The 18,117-nt window shown below is 41.1% G+C and overlaps 1 protein-coding gene across 3 annotated transcripts in view; it reads left to right on the forward strand.

Moving 5' to 3' along the window:
* Positions 1–18,117, forward strand: part of kmt2cb (lysine (K)-specific methyltransferase 2Cb) — a 151,759-nt gene that overhangs the window by 109,473 nt on the left and 24,169 nt on the right. For all 3 annotated transcript variants that reach the window (XM_036597087.1, XM_036597089.1, XM_036597088.1), the window contains exons 28-39: positions 1,293–1,397; positions 1,724–1,771; positions 5,389–5,526; positions 6,413–6,445; positions 6,541–6,678; positions 9,256–9,400; positions 10,218–10,456; positions 10,547–10,620; positions 10,876–11,094; positions 13,665–15,518; positions 15,624–15,940; positions 16,046–17,730. In XM_036597087.1, the coding sequence (XP_036452980.1) occupies positions 1,293–1,397; positions 1,724–1,771; positions 5,389–5,526; positions 6,413–6,445; positions 6,541–6,678; positions 9,256–9,400; positions 10,218–10,456; positions 10,547–10,620; positions 10,876–11,094; positions 13,665–15,518; positions 15,624–15,940; positions 16,046–17,730 (4,995 nt within the window). The remainder of the gene's footprint in view (positions 1–1,292; positions 1,398–1,723; positions 1,772–5,388; positions 5,527–6,412; positions 6,446–6,540; positions 6,679–9,255; positions 9,401–10,217; positions 10,457–10,546; positions 10,621–10,875; positions 11,095–13,664; positions 15,519–15,623; positions 15,941–16,045; positions 17,731–18,117) is intronic.

The raw sequence follows: 18,117 nt of genomic DNA on the forward strand, positions 1-18,117 counted from the left end.
CAAACCTACATAAAATAAACAGTGCATGCAAACAGCAACCAGAGTAATGCACACATAGCAGGGCACACAGGTGACCATCGTAGGTTGTTTGCAGTCACGTGAATTCAGTGATGCGTGAAATCCAGCTGGAGAGCAGGAAGTGAAAAGCAGAATGGACGAGTTGGAGGCGGGACCGTACTGAGCTAGTTGATTTGAAATTAGAAGACAAACTGAAAATCACAACATATGTTGAATGCGATTTCCTGTTTCTGCTCTTCTCTTATAATATTGCCTAAACAGAAAATCACAGCATGTGTTCCTTGTGTTATGAAGAAGAGCCTTTTTTTTAACTGAACTGAAAGACTTGCCTGTTATTGAGGCAGCAGATATAAGCAGCTACGTTGTCCTCCAGACATCCTTGATGAAGGCTTGCAAAATTGTAGAGGAGCAACTTTTCAAGGCTGAAATTGCCTTCCTGTGTGAATTTTCCCATTCCACCTTAAATGATGCAGCAGTTATTATAACAGCTGACGCCACACTGTACCTACTGCATGATTTAAGGTGGAACGGGAAAATTCGAACGAGAACTTAGAATGGCAGGATTATTTACGTTCGCCCGTCTTTTGCGCAAGTACTAACACTGATTTAAATGTTGGTGCTGCTGCTTGTAGTTTTGATTTAAATCTATTAGCGGTGCACATCCACAGATAAACTGTGCAGAATGCAACACTCCGCTCCATTCTTTGGTCAATTTCTTGCATTTTTTGGTACTCGATAAAAGCTCCTCATGATTTCTCGGTTAGATAAATTTGAGATGAATGACGCAAACCTCAGGCATTTTGAGAGCTTGTTACCTTGTTACAGTGCTTCTGATGTAGAAAGTCGCTTCCTGCCCATCTTCTGTTTGCACAATGACAAGGCAGTGACATGATGTCACATACAAGCAGGCTATTGGTAAATCGATTTGTCACTTATAACCATTACAGGAGTTAATCGATAGCATATAAGCAAACAGTTAATTAGGGTAATTAGCAAAGCAAGAACTAACAAAGACAAAACAGGCAGGGAGAAAGAAAAAGAGAAGAGAAAAACGATTCTGATGTGGACAAATCTGCCAATCAACGAGCCATAAGTAAAAGAACTGCTAGATTCTGTAATTTGAAGTGCAAGAAATTCCAGTTTTGTGAAGCTGTAACAGAGAATGTTGATTAACATGGTTAAGAGGAGTAGGAGCAGTATTATGCAATCTTGTAAAGAGTCCACTTGGCTCAGAAGCCATAACCCAAGCTCAGTTCCCCTGCCTGTGTTCACAGGGAGTTCAGAGGAGCCTCTGGTGGATCTGTCCGAGGTGCTGAAATCAGACACTGAGCTGCTGGGGATGCTTTCTGATGATATGAGCAAACAGACGGAGGAGTCGGGTAGGCAGTCATTAACAGAACACATCGTCTTAACTATCCACCACAGCCTTGCTCTGTTAAAATGAGCTCACCTGCTGAACTCATTTTCAGCCTTTCACTCACTTTCACTCAGTCTCAGATGCATCTGTTTTTGGGTTCTTTACTGCCATGCATTTGTTTATTACATTCAGCATTCAGCGTTCATTGTATTTCCAGAGCTGCATTGGTTCATATTTAAGTTACTCAGCGTAGAAGGTTATGTTCTCTCCTCTCTTTCTCTCTCGGTCTCATTTCTTGATTTATTTCTGGGTCTGATCACTCATTGTGTTTGGTTTGGGTCCCTGTAGGTCTTGATTTTTGCCCCTTCCAGGTTGACTGCTCTCCCTCTCCATTTGGTAAGAGCCCCAAAGCCCAAATCATGTTTTTTTTTTCCAGCTTGGTTATTGCATGTCTGCATTTTCCTTTGTCCTTCAGACCATTTCACAAGTTTCTAAGATTTGCTTTTCTTGATCTTTGCTGGTATGTCTATGCCTATAATGCCTTTGGTACTGAGATCAGCATGTTGTGGCTGTTTTACCAATAAATTTGACAAATGGACGAACAGAAATGGTCCATAATGACTTGGAATGAAATCTCACTACATGGAAGTACATTAAAATTAACAGCTTTTCCCCTATAAAGTTTTATAAAGTAGTTAGATGAAAATATGGCTTCAAAATCATGAAAACAGCCTTTTTAAAGTACATGAAGTCCCAAAAATGTCAAAGTTGTAGAATATTTAGAGACTAATTGGATGGAAGTTTCTCTACAGTATATGGTTTTAATAAACATAGCAGACGTAAAAGCCTTAAAAAGCAAGTCCAGTCCAAAATATTCAAGGACTTCTTGGTTTAGCTCCCTGTCCTTTCTCACCCACATACTTAATTCACTGCTCAGTCTATTACGTTTCGTTTATTCAGTCTCATGTAGTTTAACTCGGTAATTTCTCTTTTTACATCTCTGCTTCCAAATAAAACGTAAATGATGGAACGATGGAATGATGGTTCAATGTCGCACTAAAAAGCACGGCCCTTAAAGCCTAAAGGAGGAAAATGAGTTATACAGGGGACAGGCTCTTTAGAAATGCCATGTGAGAAGTGGCCTTCTCAAGGTTTCCTTCTGCACAGCCTGGTGCCGAATGGGTCTTCTGTTCTGTAGAAAGCATCAGGAGTCCTTGGCTTTAAATAGAGGAGCCCAGCACATGGGTGCAGCCTTGGACTCTGCGCAAAACGGCCATCAAGACACGTTCAGAATGAAAATCTGTCATGTGGCCGATGTATTATGTGACTTTTGATCAAGGTTTTTCAGATTTTCCAGACAAGCAATCAAAGTTGATTTATAATCAGTTCCTCTTTAAAAAGAGTTTTCAGCACTTGAAACAGAACCCAAAGCTCAAGCTGTTTGTATAGAACTAATGTGGTAGTGAAGCACAAAAGATTTGATTTGCCACATCATATATTTCAAGGTCATATTTACATATCATAGTCTAGGGTTTCTTTTGACAGATAACAGACTGTCATTAGTCGTTGACGAATCGATAACCAACAGGCGTAAAATCAAGTGCACGATTCATCAAAATGTCAGTTAGAAAACAGAGTTTGGTTCCGAAATCTGATCAGCTGAGTCGTGTTTGACGCCATTGTAAAATGCTTGATATGTGCACCAGGCCTGGGCAATAGGGCGACGTAATCAGATAACGTTGATGACGGACAAGTAACCCAAAAGGCAGTAATTGTTGTTTTGGTAAAAGAGAAAAATAGAGAGGTCTAATTTACATTTAAACAGCTTAAAAACATGATGAGAAACTGTTGTTTATCTCTAAGAAGTGTGCAGTTTCTAAGAGAGGTTTATGCTTATAAACTGCCTGTATTATTTCTCTCTGCTGTGCACTGTAATGCTTTACCGCACTGATTCCCCTTAACTTCACCTTAACTTAAGAAAATAAAAGCCAACGTGCTTTGGAACTTCAGCTCATCTCAGAGTAACTCCCTGCAGTAAAAATGAGCTAAAAAGACTGGAAGTTAGCATAGAGCAGCTAAGTTAACTCTAACCTGGAGAGAAAGTTCCTCTGATCCTTGTCTGTGACCGGTGTTCTCAGAAAAAGGTAATAAATAGTATTTAATAAAATGTGTACATAATGTTTTATTTGCTTTTACTCTTAAAACGCTGAGTATTAATGGGACCTTAAAAAGCTCTGGTAAACTCCCCATGTCTCCCCATGGTTTACTGAGTAAAGTGTGCAGTATTTTCTGTACAGATTAAGTGTCTCGGTGGTTGGATGAATTAAGAAAACGCTGCTGTAACGACCGTAGGTTAAAGCTGCCGTGTATTTGTTTTGAGGCGTGTGGGGGAGGGGGGGCTTATTATCGATTAATTGTGAACTGGAAAATATCACGCTAATTATTCTTTGATATCGCCCAGGCCTAAAGTGCACACTTATTAAAATTGAATTCTGTATTAGTGCATGAAGATATTAAAAACCGTTCCTTGTATGAAACCTGGAACCAGACATCGGGGTATATATGAAGTAAAAAGCCCAAAACCATATTTAATATACGTACATAAAAACCCGCTTTTTGTTGAAAGTGAGAAGCTGCCAACTGTAATAAGTTCAAATTGATGAAAATACTGGAAATTTACTGTAGGGTGCTCTTCATAAGGCTGTATGACATCGACACAAGCTTGTTGTGACTACAGGCATAATTCTGCATAAATGTTTGTAAGCGCTTATTCCAATAGGCGTCATCTATCATAAATGCTACTTTAGCTTACTTAGATCAGAATTGGCAAAAATACCGTTTATATTGAATGACTCCTATTTGGAATAAGCATTTATAAACATTTATGTAAAGTTATGTCAGTTGTTATGACAAGCTTGTGTCGGTGTCATGTAGTCTTTGCCGCACAAAGACTACATGACACAGACTTTGCCGCACTTTGCCGTACCTACAGTAAAGTGTTACGGAATTACCATATTGTTTTCTAAAGTTATACATAGCACTCATTACTAGCCCAAGTAAAATGAACATAAGTGCCATGACCGGGGCAGGTTAGGCCAAGTGTACCTCAGTAATTCTCAAAAGCCGTTGCCGTCCACCACTTTCTCTCGGAGACCATGGACCAAATAGTTCTCGGTCTTATCGCTTGCGGATGTTGGCTTTTGATATGATCGTCCTCTAGCAAAAGTTTCTGTTGCACCTTCATGTGTACATTTCAAATCTTGAACCATTAAATCTGCCTATTCAAATAGAAAATATTGTTTTTTGTAAATAAAATAAAATGAAGCTTTTTTTGAATTTAGCTTTTTACCCTGTAGTACTGGTAGAACAGCGCTTTTGTCAGCTAATGATTGATCGTTTACATTCCTATGATGGTCAGAATCTGAAAATTGTATTGCTGGATTTTTAAACACTGCAAAACAAAAGGCAGTCTTTGATTGCATTATTGCTGCGCCTTATTATATTGACCATGGCTGCATGACTAGCTAACATAGCGAGGCCATCACTAGGTGTTTAGTGTTTGGTTTCATGTTAGTAGCATAGCTGGTTGCTGTACAAAAATTTTTAATTTACCAGCTCTGATTCAGAAATAGAATGGGAAAGAAGGAAGCCAAACTATAATTGGAGTTTCAAATTTTGACAAAATTATGCTTTAACCCCTCTGAGCGACAGAGAAAATCGCTCCAACTGAAACTTCCTATAGAAATTCACCAGCTGTTTATATTTTTAGAATCTGTATTTCTGTATTGATTCTGTTTCCCAAAACTGATCTCAGTTAAAGAATCTGAAGTTTTGAATTGTCTTCTGTCAAGCGTATAATTTATATATATTTGTCTGAACTGTGATGTTAGTTTCTTGATTATTAATTTCACAGAAAAATATACATGTATATATTTGTTGTGCAGCTTGTTTTACCTTGTTTGTCCTGCTCTTCAGCTCTTCATTTCTATTAAGATTTCTTTCCCCCCCCTCAGCTGGACTGGACGTTGCTCCTCTTGCGGAAGAGGCCTCAGCCTCTTCTCAGTCTCACCCCGGTCGTGCTCCTCATCAGGTAGCGGAAGAGCCACTGGACGGCATTCTCAGCCCTGAACTGGACAAGATGGTCACAGATGGTCAGTAAATGACCAGGGGCTGTATTACAGAATCTTCCTATCTTTTTTTCTCAACTTAAAATAAGGTTTTTTTACAAATTCGTATTACAGAAGCAAATCTGACCTTAATTTAAGAATCGTATCTTACAGCATCTTTTGTCAAGTTAGGAAACCTCAGCTTATTCGATTGAAGTCAACAGTCAACTGTCGTGTCTGTTGCCTAGCAACCGACCAGCTGAAACGTAAACACGTAATCAAGTTAGTTAGCCAGACAGCTAACATTAGCTACCGTTACTGATGTAAAAAGACCAAATAAAAAGAAATTGCAATAAACTGAAAGCTAGGAATACTGTGCCAGCGCTTCATGCTGTTTATCAGAGCGTTTCAGTTTCAGTCTCCATTTCCCAAACTCGTTAGCCGAGCGCGCTAACGTTACTCCTCCTAATAAACAGACACACGTTCAGCTCCGTCTCCTCATTATTCACCACCATCACTGTAATATTTCATCATCAACATTAACAGACGAAGGTAATCAGAGGGACGGTGGAGATCGAGTCTGCAGCGTCTGAGTTCTTAAAAAACGCAGTTTAAAACAAAAACTCTTAAAGTTAAGAAAATATTTAGGATATTTTGGCAACTTAAGATGTTTCTGTAATACAGTTTTCTTATTTGGAAATAAGATAAGATTATAGACTTAAGAACTGTTGTTCTGTAATAGCTTCTGTCCTAACTTCAGTCTTAACTGAAGTTGCCATGACAACAAAGCAGATAAGACATGATCTCAGACTTAAGACTTTTTTCTGTAGTATGGCCCCAGGTCTCTTCAAATTCACTGTTAAAGTCAGAGTTAAAGTCATACTAAAAAGCAGTCTGATGCCTTACATGCTCTCTCTCTTTAACCTTACAGAGTCCATTTTAAGCAAGCTGTATAAAATTCCAGGTATGCTGTTTTTCAGTTTGTCAGCTGTGGTTAATTATGAGAAATATTTCACATACTTTGTGAAAAAAGGTATGAACTGAAGTTTCTTCACACAGAGCTGGAAGGAAAGGATGTTGAAGACTTGTTCACAGCTGTCCTAAGCCCCAGCACTCAGGTGCCCCATCAAACCCAGGGAAATCACCCTCTACATGTGCCTCCGGGCCCTGGACTGCCTTCCTCTCAGCTCAACTCAGGTTTGCCACCATATTTACTTTACTTTTTACGGCTTCTACTGACAACAGTTTCTATAAACTGTATCAACTGGTATTTAATCAATCAACTAATCCAGCCATTATGTCTTTTTCATTTCCTCTTCTTTTACAAATGATCATTCAGTGTTCCATGACAAACAGCTTCTTCTGTTATTGGTGCGAAACAATCACCCAATAATTTATTTATAATTAATAAAACCCAATAATGTTTTTATTGTGTGAATGCAGTTTTCACATTTATCTGAATATCATGTGATTTCCAGAGTGAACACGCTTTCCTGTTTTCATTACCAACGTCAAGTGAGAGCAACAGTGTCTGCACGTTCAAACCAATTAGTGTATAAAGCACATATACAGGGTGATTCAAAAAGGTACATCTAATTTCAAAATGATTTATTTCTCTTGTAAATCATTACAGAGCAATGCAGTAAACTGTAAATGGTTTAATTGAGCATAAAGTTTATTATGTAATTTTATAAGTGCTCAATATGAACCTCCTCCAGCTGTACGGACAACATCAACGCCATAGTCAAATTCACCCCATACTCGATTGAGCATGTCGGGTGTCGCTGCACTCACGGCTCTTTCAGTGCGATTTCGGAGATCATCCAGTGTTGTGGAACCAACGACGAACGCTCTGAGCTGTTGGAGCTTCACTGCCCATGAAAATCACACTGCACAGTTATGACGGATTCACTCTTATTGAAGTGGAGAACGCAGAACGCTTTCTGCTCAGGGGTCTCATCTCCTCGCAGACTGAAGGGAGCCAATCAGAAACTCTATGACCCCCTCTTTCAATTGGATTGTGATTGGTTCCTAGACGCCTCATAGTTGTAAAAATATGGCGCTTTGAAATCGGATAAATCTTTTTGAATCACTCTGTATAATATATACAGTCTAGGGATGCATCGATAACGTTTTTCAAACCAAGCACGTATTTTTAGTACTTGCCAAGACAGAGTCTGATACCACACTGAGTGACCTACTCAGAATTCAGTAATTGTTAGTGTAAGTGAATCTAATGTACCTTAACAGATTTTAAATGATGTGTATTAGCTAGCTGTGCTATTTTATTACTATATTATTTAACGCTACCTTGGATCGAGTAGCGCTGCAATGGAGAAGAGTGGGTTTTGTTCCACATCTGGAAAGCACTTCTGTACAGCTGTAGTTTTTCTCCTCATCTGTCTTTCAACAACGGTCTCTGTAGCACAGTGACAGCGAGAATCACATCCGAGAAGCTCATCGGTTTATGTCTTCTCTGAGTCTTTTATTTGACTGGTTGAGCTGTAGTTAATGTCCTCTAAAGCCAGACATGCACTGTGGGATTTTTAAAGTCTTGTTCTTTGGTGCCTCACGCCATACGTTTGAATAGACCATCATGTGAAGAGAAAGCTGTGTGACAACACTGTATGAAAACAGTCCGTGACATGAAACTCAGCCCCTACAGGCAGCTCTGTCTATGAACAGTTTCAAATAAAGCTGGTTCATTTAAAATAACACACTGGACTCCGAGAACTGAGCAGAAACGCTGGGAGCAGTGCTGCTAACACTGTGCACTGATGCTAAAGCAGACAGCGATGGTAGGACAGTACAGTCTCTCTGCAGCCTATTTTGTAACAAAATCACTGTATTAATGTTCCTACCTCACTATTCTATTCAGTCCAACAGAGTAAAGTCAGCATAAGTGGACATTGGAGAGAAATGTCATGTTTTTCTGCCTCCATTTGGCTGGACTAAGTGTCTCCACCCATACGGGGGAAGCGGGTGTGATTGTGTGTTTAATAACGTGCTAAAATCACAGTGTAGGTCTGTCGAGAATATACCAAGGCGAAATGTTTAAGTGATCCAACTGTCATGGAGTCAGAAACACTTCTCTGTTCAAGCAGAGTATCAGAATGTTGGTATCGGTGAATTTTTATGAGTAAATGAGCACATTATCAACCTAATACCCCATAACAGTATCAGTCTTGATGCTTTCCCATTGAGTGTATATATCATATATGTATCATATATGCAGTCAGTGATTCCAACTCCTTTGTTACTGTAGCCTCTTGCTGTCCTTCAGCTCATAGATTCTTGTTACAGTGGAACTCTGTAAACACTTTGCCTGCTGAAGGTGTTGAAGGTGTCGCTTTAAAAGCCATTTAAAAGCTGTATTTGAACAAGATCGGTACAAATGCGGATTCTGTCGTGGCAACATACGGCACACTGTGGCTGGTTTTCAGCCTCCACTACTACCGATGGTTTGAAGGGATAAACTAGGAAAAGGCATTAATGGTGTAAAAAAATAAATAAATAACAATAATGCGGTTAATAATTTATTGTTGGCGTTATTAACCCTACATTATTTACGTTAAGAAGCTTCTTCAACGCTTGTAGGAAAGCTCAAGACTATACGTCTAAATTTGCAAGTTTTTCAAATTCAGAGTGTGCTGTTCACTTTGTCGTTGCGTTTTCCATTAAGAAGTTGCAAGTTGACTTTTTTTTTTTAAAAAAGGTTCAGAAAATGATACGTTTTGGCTAAATTGGTTAAAAAATGTTTTTCCTTCCACACAGGAATGTTCCCCCGGATGCCAGTGATGAATGGTCTGATGGCACCCAATCAGCAGTTCCCTCCCTCACAGATGCCTCCTGGAGCAGGGCCTAACATGCCTCGAAACTTCCCTCCCATGCAACGCATGCCTTTTCCTGACAATCTGAGGTGAGCTTTGCATGTCTTAGTATCAGTGTCAGCTGACCAGCTGTGCTACAGATCAGTGCCAAAAAATGAAAAATCATGACATGGAAAAAAAAAAATATTTTCCTTACATTACTTTTTTTGTGACAAAGGAGTTTTAATGTGCTGTGTAAACATCGTTAAAGTTTCAGAGCATACTGTTCACTTCCCGCTGCCTACGGTCCGTGTATGGAAAGTAAACGACAAAAATAATCAGAAAAGCCAGTCGGAAACAAGCTAATTTACATATATCAGTCTTAATAGCCGCGATAATAATAACAGGCTGATTAATTGTAAGGGACAAATAGCATTTGGAAAAGTCAGTTAAGAATAAATTACTGTTTTTGGTACTGAAAACCACGTTATAAGTGCACTTCACGGGACAAAATAAATTACAGTAAAAACACAGAATGCGTGGTCCCTTTATGCTGTAATTTTACATGTGTTTTGGACATTGATTCAATTCAATGTAACATACATATCGCTGTTGTTGAAGGAAAACCTTGTATCTCCAAAATGATAACTTTACAGAAGAAAGAAAAAACATACTTTCTTTTTTAATGTAAGTCAATGGAACCAGACCTTTTTTCCATGTCATTTTGGGTCATTTCTTTTAGTCCATTCATCATGAAATATAGATACAATGTAAAGGGTAACAGATATTTTCAAATTATGTCAAAAACCGAGAAACGTCAAAATTGGAGATACGTCTTTTTTCTTCCGACGACAGCGATATAGTTCATTGTATTGCGAATGCTCTGGATCTCACAAAATGCATCAGGGTATTTTCTGTACTGAACAGGGAGAGGAAGTTTAGTCAGATGGCTCAGGATGCAGCTGGCCCATGGTCAGCCACCGGTCCAGGTCCAGCTTCTGCTCCCCCTCCTGCCCCCGTCCCTGAGGGAGAGGGGGATTCCTTATCCACGGCCCAGAAGAGCACGCTGAAGTGGGAGAAAGAGGAGACGTTGGGAGAGCTCGCTACTGTGGCCCCGGTCCTCTACACTAATGTCAACTTCCCCAACCTCAAAGAGGAATACCCAGGTGCGTATATAACGATCCGTCTGTTTTGATCAGTGGGCTCGTATTTATTTATTTTTTTAATAACACTTGCATTTAAAATTCATTCCACAGATTGGCAAACCCGAGTGAAACAAATTGCAAAGCTGTGGAGGAAAGCAAGTTCTCAAGACAGGGCCCCGTATGTGGTAAGATATAACACATGAGCAGATCGTCCAGTAATAACCTTCAATCACAGTGTCCGTCACTAGGGCTGGTTCTACCAACTTACAGAATAACTGTTGTGGAGCAGGATTTGAGAACGTGACAATTATGATTAGGTATCTACACTGTTGTTTACATGGTAAATGTAGTACTGAAAGTAATGAAGCTGATTAGCCTAATAAGCTTAGTATTGTTTAACAGAAGACTTGGTATGAGCGTCACCTGTGTGTTGTTTACAGCAAAAGGCCCGGGATAACAGGGCGGCCCTTCGCATCAACAAAGTGCAAATGTCTAATGAAACAATTAAGAGGCAGCAGCAGCAGCAGCAGCAGCCCCAGGTCGCGCAGGCTTTGGAAGTTTTTGACCCTGCCATTCCCCCTCTGGACCCTGAACTCCTGTTCAAGGACCCGCTGAAGCACAAGGAATCAGAACAGGAGCAGGAATGGAAGCTGAGACAGGTACGTCTGCAGTGATTACTCATTGCCTGTTTGGAAAATATTCGATAACAAGTTGAAACTATTGACTGAAGATACTTTTAATGAGTGAAACTGCATTACTCTAAGCCAGGGGTCGGCAACATGCAGCTCCAGAGCTCCACAGCAGAATGAGATTTTTAGGTAAAAATAAAATCATCTTTTGCAGTAAAATAAAGCTCTGCTGATCGTTCAACAAAGTTTTAACAATAAATGGGCGAAACTCTGGACTCTTAATGTAGCCTGTATCTGCTAAATCACCCTTTTACCCTGAAGATCAGTGCGCAGAGTGCTGGTCACAGCAATGTGGACAACGATCTCCCCTAGCTAGTAGCTAACGAAAGACAAAGAGAGAGATTTAAGACGAATGTTGGTAATTTAGAGACGAAAGGACAGACTTTTTTGCATTTATAAGCACTCTAGCTGTTTTCCTGATACATTTGATGTGCAACGCAGCTACATTGTGGCGCCTCAGGCACCATTTAAGGTGGAATGGTGAAAATGAAAGCTGGTGAATGAGAAGCGACTCCAGCCTCGTAAAAAGTCTAACACTGAGAGACATTTTAAAGAAACTATTCAACTTTTGTGAAAAAGTTTCCTGCCAGATATGCGAGAAAAACGATGATAGCTGAGCTAAAGTTTAAAGCAGAGCAAAGTAAGTCTGCGTTTTGGTTTATATTTTGTATCCTATACTAGTACATCAGCACATACTGAGACATTTTTACAGCGAGGATGTTAATATGGACATAAAATGTTGTGGCTTCTAAGGTGGTTTGGTTTTTGTTGAAAGGATAAAATGGCTCTTCTTAACATTTGGGTTGCTTTAGGCAGTGTTGCATAATACCGTCTTGTCATTATTCTGTATTTGAATTTCATGGTGTTAAATGGTTATTTAAGATGGTATTTGTCATTGGCCTTATCAGGTTAACATAATTCACAATTTTATATAATTCTCCTGTTTTTGTTCCACATTGTTCTCTCACTAAAATACTCAGCATGCGTTATGCAAATATGTAATACAGCTGTTGGGAATCCCTGTGGTGTCAGCTAATCCTGACTACTAGCCTGGTAACTATAGTCTAATAAATATGACCACGTGTAACTCCCACCTTGAGCGGCAAATAAAATAGCTTTTTCCTTTGTCAAAGACACACTTCAGTTGTAGAATGCCTGTGGAATACAGTGTACCTGGATGTGAAAATTATTAAGAAGCAATTACTAAAGCTAGAGCAGTTGGCTAACAAACTGAATAAGAATCTGCCCCCACACTTGGAAGACCGGGTTAGATTCTCTATCCACACAGAGTCTGTGAGCAGCACAACTGCCGTTCTTATCTCTCTGAATAAGAGTGTATGTTAAATATGCAAAGGGTTGGAAAATATGTTTGCAAAAAGTTTTTAGTGGCTATTGGAAAGGACGTTAATACGCCACAGCAAAATTTATATTCATACTCTATATCTAGATCTACTTTCCTAAATTTATCTTTAAGCTTTTCCTCCTCACCTGATGAGTCATTTCTGTTATTAGAGGAATCCATTCTATCAGTTGTAATGATGATTCAAAGACAGCTGCTTTTAGTAGTTGTCCATTTCACCTGTAGCCATATTATGAGTGCACTGTCATGAGCCTATAGATTCTAGTTATTGCTCTATGGAGATACTGAGAACAGACCGCAAAGTCTCAGTCTGTTTCACGTTAGGCCTGAAGCCTAGAGAATTCATCTCTCTAAAAAGCTGTGATTTTTTTATGACCTCATTATCGTTATGTCTTTATCATTGTTTCATTACCTGAGCATTGAAATAGTCTGCATTCTACAGCTGTTGGATATTAACAATCCAGGAGACTTTTTGATGCTTTTAGGTTTAATGCTGTGCACAATTTGTACAACTTGTTTACAGTTGCATGCTTTTTTGCATGTATAAAGTATTTATTTCACAACAAAAGGGTAGCTCCATAATTTAATTTAATTATGTGGCCATGGAGCTATTCCTATGCATACCCCCTTAAAATCCCAGGCTTCTTACATACTAAGTCTTATTATTAAGTAACTTCAGGAACTTCAAGGCAAACTGTCTAAGCTATTCTTAGGTTATAGAACTGTGTATTAAAACTGTATTGTTTAATTTTGTGATCTCTAAACATCTCACAGGTATTCGATGAATATCACAGTGGCAGGGTTGAAATGAGACAAGGATTGTACAGCAGTGTTTAACTGGAAATGCTTGGTTGAAAGACCGTTATAATAAACTTTCCTGAACCATTTGTATTTGCTTTGAAAGTAGAGAGAAGCTTAAAGTAGACAGCGCTCAGAGAACATGCGAATTAGATGAATTACATGTAGTTATTTGCTAAGAACTAGTGAAAGATGGGGAAAAAAAGAAGCAATGAAGTTGTGAGAGACCTTTAACAGAAAATATCTTCTGTGGTTACAATGATTTGTTACTGTTACATTCTTTTAAGGGGTGTCAGGTTTTTAGGAATTTGAAATTAAGCTGCTTTCTCTGCTAAATAAAAAAACATCATCTAAGCACATTATTATTTTGTTTATTTTGCAGCAAATGAGACAAAAAAGTAAACAACAAGCCAAAATTGAAGCTACACAAAAACTTGAACAGGTGAAGAATGAGCAGCTTCAGCAGCAGCAACAGCAGCAGCACCTCAAAGGAGGTCCGTCTGAAATGGACACATCTGGTAGCCTTCAGAGTCCAGTCTCGTCGCAGAACAGCAACGGGAACATGTCTCCTATGCAGTCTGGTTCCAAGAATGGGTTCTCTAAGCCACAACCTCCAGGAACCCCCACATCAGGTTCCCCAGATGATGTCTTTCTGCGTCCTCATCCTCCACCCCCTTCATCAGGATCCCAGCCACAGTCACCACAGATGTTCTCTCCAGGCTCTTCTGGCTCTAGACCGTCTTCACCTTGGGACCCTTATACTAAAATGGTGGGCACACCAAGACCACCACCAAGTGGCCCGGCTGCTGCCCGTCGGAATTCGGAATCTGGGAAATCACCTAGGATTCTCTCAGAAGAATGTGGGAAGGCTTCATCTGTTCATGAACCCATCGGTTCACCAACAGCCCTCAACATAGACCCATATGCCAAGCCTCCGGACACACCAAGGCCAGCAGGACCAACAGATCCCTTTCTCAAGCCTATGTGTCCTCCCAGGTCTAGTCAGGCCATGGAAGGGAGGCACCTGATTGGCTCTCCAGGACATGATCCATTTTCCAGGGCAGCTGTGAGAAAAGAAGCTTATCCACGAATGCCTCAAGGCAGAATGATTCTTTCAGATCCCTATGCCCGTCCCCTTCTCGCTCCTATCCCAGGAAGTAATGAGTCAGGGTCTGTTCAGCTCTTCAAAACCCCTATGCCTCCACCTCAAGCTCAGGAGTCAAACACAGGAATCCATTCAAGAAGACCAATTGGAGATCCCTTTGAAAGACCAATGATGCCACCTCGTTCTACAGAGGCATTTTCAAGTCAACAGAATGACCCATATGCACATCCCCCTCTCACTCCACATCCTGTGATGGGTGATGGCTATGAGAATCAAGCAAGAATCACACGGCAGCCTCAGGCCCACCCTTTTTCACAACCTGGTCCGTTGGCACATCAGTCTGCTGGGAATCCATATGCACGTACCCCATCCACCCCAAGGCCAGATTACTCTCAGTGTGATCCCTTTTCCCAGACTCCCTTTTCTAACCCATATGCTCGAATGCCTGGCACACCCAGACCACATGACCCTGAACCCTATGCTCACCAGTCTGCCACTTCTCATCCTGTCATCATGAACCAACCCCCCCAGCAAACTCAGACTCAGAATCGCATACTGTCTCCCATGTCAATGGATCCTTATGCACAGCCTCCTGGGACACCACACCCAGGCATGCCAGAAAGGTTCCTCAAGTCCCAAAATTACCAAAGGAACCAAGACCCATTTAATCACCCCCCAGGAATGTCACGGCAAATAGGTGCAGATCCTCATACACAGCCAGCAGGTGCCTCTCAGGCATTACTTAGTGATCCATATGCACAACCCCCTAGAACACCTCATCCCGGAGGTGCAGGACAGGTTATAAGACCAGGACCCATGCCTGGTCAAGATTCATTTTCACCACCTCAAGCACTGATGCAGGATGCTTTTGCCAGTCCAGCAATGCCAGGGTCTCAGACTCCGAGACATCCTGGTATGGCAGATGAAAACAGTGTGTCCCAGTCACCATCCAGTCAGCCAAGCCACACACCGGTCCATGACCCATTTGAGCAGGTGCCCATGAACCCTCACCCTCAGTGTCCGGAAAGCAGGGAACAGCAAGGTTTGGGACACGGTGCTATAGCAGTAGGGCAGCCCAACACCGAAGCTCAGACTGTCCCTCTTGCAGAGGCTGAAGAACGACTGAGACAGGTACTTTTAAATTTACATATATGTTAAATCTTGTCTTAATGTACATAATAAAGTAAAAAAATAAGCTGATAGCTCCTGATAATGTATTTGTTGTTTTTGTCACAGCGTCAGCGTATTCGAGAGCTGATCCTTAGACAGCAGCAGCAGAAAAGTGCTATTCGTCAAGAGAAGAGTGCACAAGAGCAGCCTGTGAACGTGCCTCCAGGTACCCCTCAACACTGGAGTCAGGAAACCCAGGGTCAGCAGACCAGTGACCTATTTAATCGGCCACCTCCACCATATCCTGGCCCAGGTGCTGTCAGGAGCCCTCAGAGGTTCCATGGGCCATATCCAGGAGATCCACGAGGGTCTTTCCCTGATGGTCAGTTTCCCAAACCTCAGTTTCCTGGGGACACTAATAACATCCGACAACCAGGACCCAGGTGGGTATATTTAAGTTATGCCATAAAATTACACAGTTTTAAATAGTGAATGTCAATAGATTTGTGGAAGTCTTAATAATCATTAACTTTTCTTGTTGGTCTTAGGTTAAGCTTCCCTCCTGGTGTTCAAGGCCCAGGGTTAAGACCTCATCAGATGCAGGACTCAATGATGGAAGGTCATCCACAGATGAGAAGGTCCATGTCTATAGATCTGGGGAAATCATTAGGAGGCAACCCCATGGGACTCCAGCCTTTGCCACCTAGAGGCATGCACATGCAGCAGCACAATATCATGGGGCAACCCTTTATAGAACTTAGACACAGACCTCCTGAAGCCAGGCTCCGGATTCCCTTTGCAGGTCCTGTTATGCAGGGAAACCGAATGGAATCACCCACACAACCTCAACGACCCCCAGGTTTAACGAGTGGGCAAGAAATGGGATTTCCGGCCAACCAGGGTCCTAAACCAGTGGATCCAGCTATAACTCAAACTCAGGGAGTAGTTGCAGATTTGCAGGGGACGATGAGTATGGAAAGCTTGCATCAACCCAGTGTTCCTTTAAGAACTGGACATCCACAAATTCCACTCATGAGGTCAATGAGCCAACCTGCTTCAAATGAGACGTTTAGTGGTCCTGCTTCATCAGCTTTCCCTGCAGTATCTGCTGGGCAGAACAGTGATGTTGTTTTACCTACAAATGAAGGGTCTGAAGAAAAGATTGATGCAGATGAATCAGCTGTGAAGGATCTTGAAGATGTGGAGGTCAAGGACCTTGTTGATACAGATTTAGAGAACCTGAATCTTGACACAGATGATGGAAAAGACCTGGATCTGGAGACTAACGACTTGCACCTGGAAGAAATTTTCTTGACATCTGGGAAATTTGATATTATTGCCTACACTGATGCTGATCTAGACCTTAGTGAGGACTTGGATCTCAATGATCCCATTGATGACCACACTGAAACCTCTGAGCCCCAAAAGTCACAAACAGGGAAAAAAACTAACTCTTCAGATGACACTTCCTTACCTTCCAATTCCACATCTGCAGAAGGGAAAACTGGGGACAAACCTGAGCAGTCCCCGGGTCACATAAAAAAAGAGGTTTCTCCGAATCAGGGATCCTTGAAGTCAGAAAAAGATATCAAAATTGAGGTCAAAGATGGTTTGTCACATGAGGCCTCTTGCAAAAATCAAATAAATGAAACTAAAGCCATTAATCAAGAAGATTATGGAAGTATTGATGCCATTTCACAGATCCCAAAGCCTGGTATTCACCCCGATGCCACTCCAGTGCTTTCCAGTTTACTGGTCAACGTTCCACCAGATAATGAATCACATAAACAAGACAGCTGTGGGCAATCAGTGGCTCAGAGCAAACTCCAGGAACCTGGGCTACAACAGACTGTCAGTTCCACTCTGCTGGGACAAGGAGCCATATCTGTGCAGGGGATAAATCCTGGCATGGTTGTAGATCCATCACTGGTTTCCTCTCATAGTGAGGGTCCTTTAGACATCCCAGGCACAATTCAGGACCAGTCCTCAGGTCCCATTTTTGGAGTGGATCAGAAGGATGCTCTGCTTTCAGTGGAACAGACTGGTATGCTTTCTCAATCCCAACAAGCGTTGTTGTCCGGGCAGGGCCAGCAGAATAGACCACTGTTACTGGAGGAGCAGCCGCTCCTCTTGCAGGACCTTCTGGATCAAGAGAGGCAGGAACAGCAGCAGCAGAAACAGATGCAAGCCATGATCAGACAGCGGTCCAGTGACTCTTTCTTCCCTAACATAGGTAAAATGTAGAAGTATAACACATTCGTCATTGTTAGCTTACCCCTTATAACAGTGAAAATTCCACAGATGGGCTAGCGGAAATTTGCATTATTGCAGTGATGGTAATTTTATGGTAGAAACAAGCGAAAAGAAGATGAAAAAACATATTATATTGTCTTGTGTTTTTGCAGATTGTGTGAATTATCTTTGTGCCCCAATTGCAGAGTTGAACCAGAGGGGTGCTGAAAAGGCTAAACTGGCCACAATAATTATTTTGACCGTTTAAAAAGAAGTGTTTGTCAACAAAACTGATAACATTCTTTAGTACAAAACTATATTTCTTTTACTTTCACTGAAAAAAATGCTTTTGGTTGGGATTACACTTTATGATCTGTCCAAAAGAAAA

Source organism: Colossoma macropomum, unplaced genomic scaffold (assembly GCF_904425465.1).
Source record: "Colossoma macropomum unplaced genomic scaffold, Colossoma_macropomum, whole genome shotgun sequence".
Lineage (NCBI taxonomy): Eukaryota > Metazoa > Chordata > Actinopteri > Characiformes > Serrasalmidae > Colossoma > Colossoma macropomum.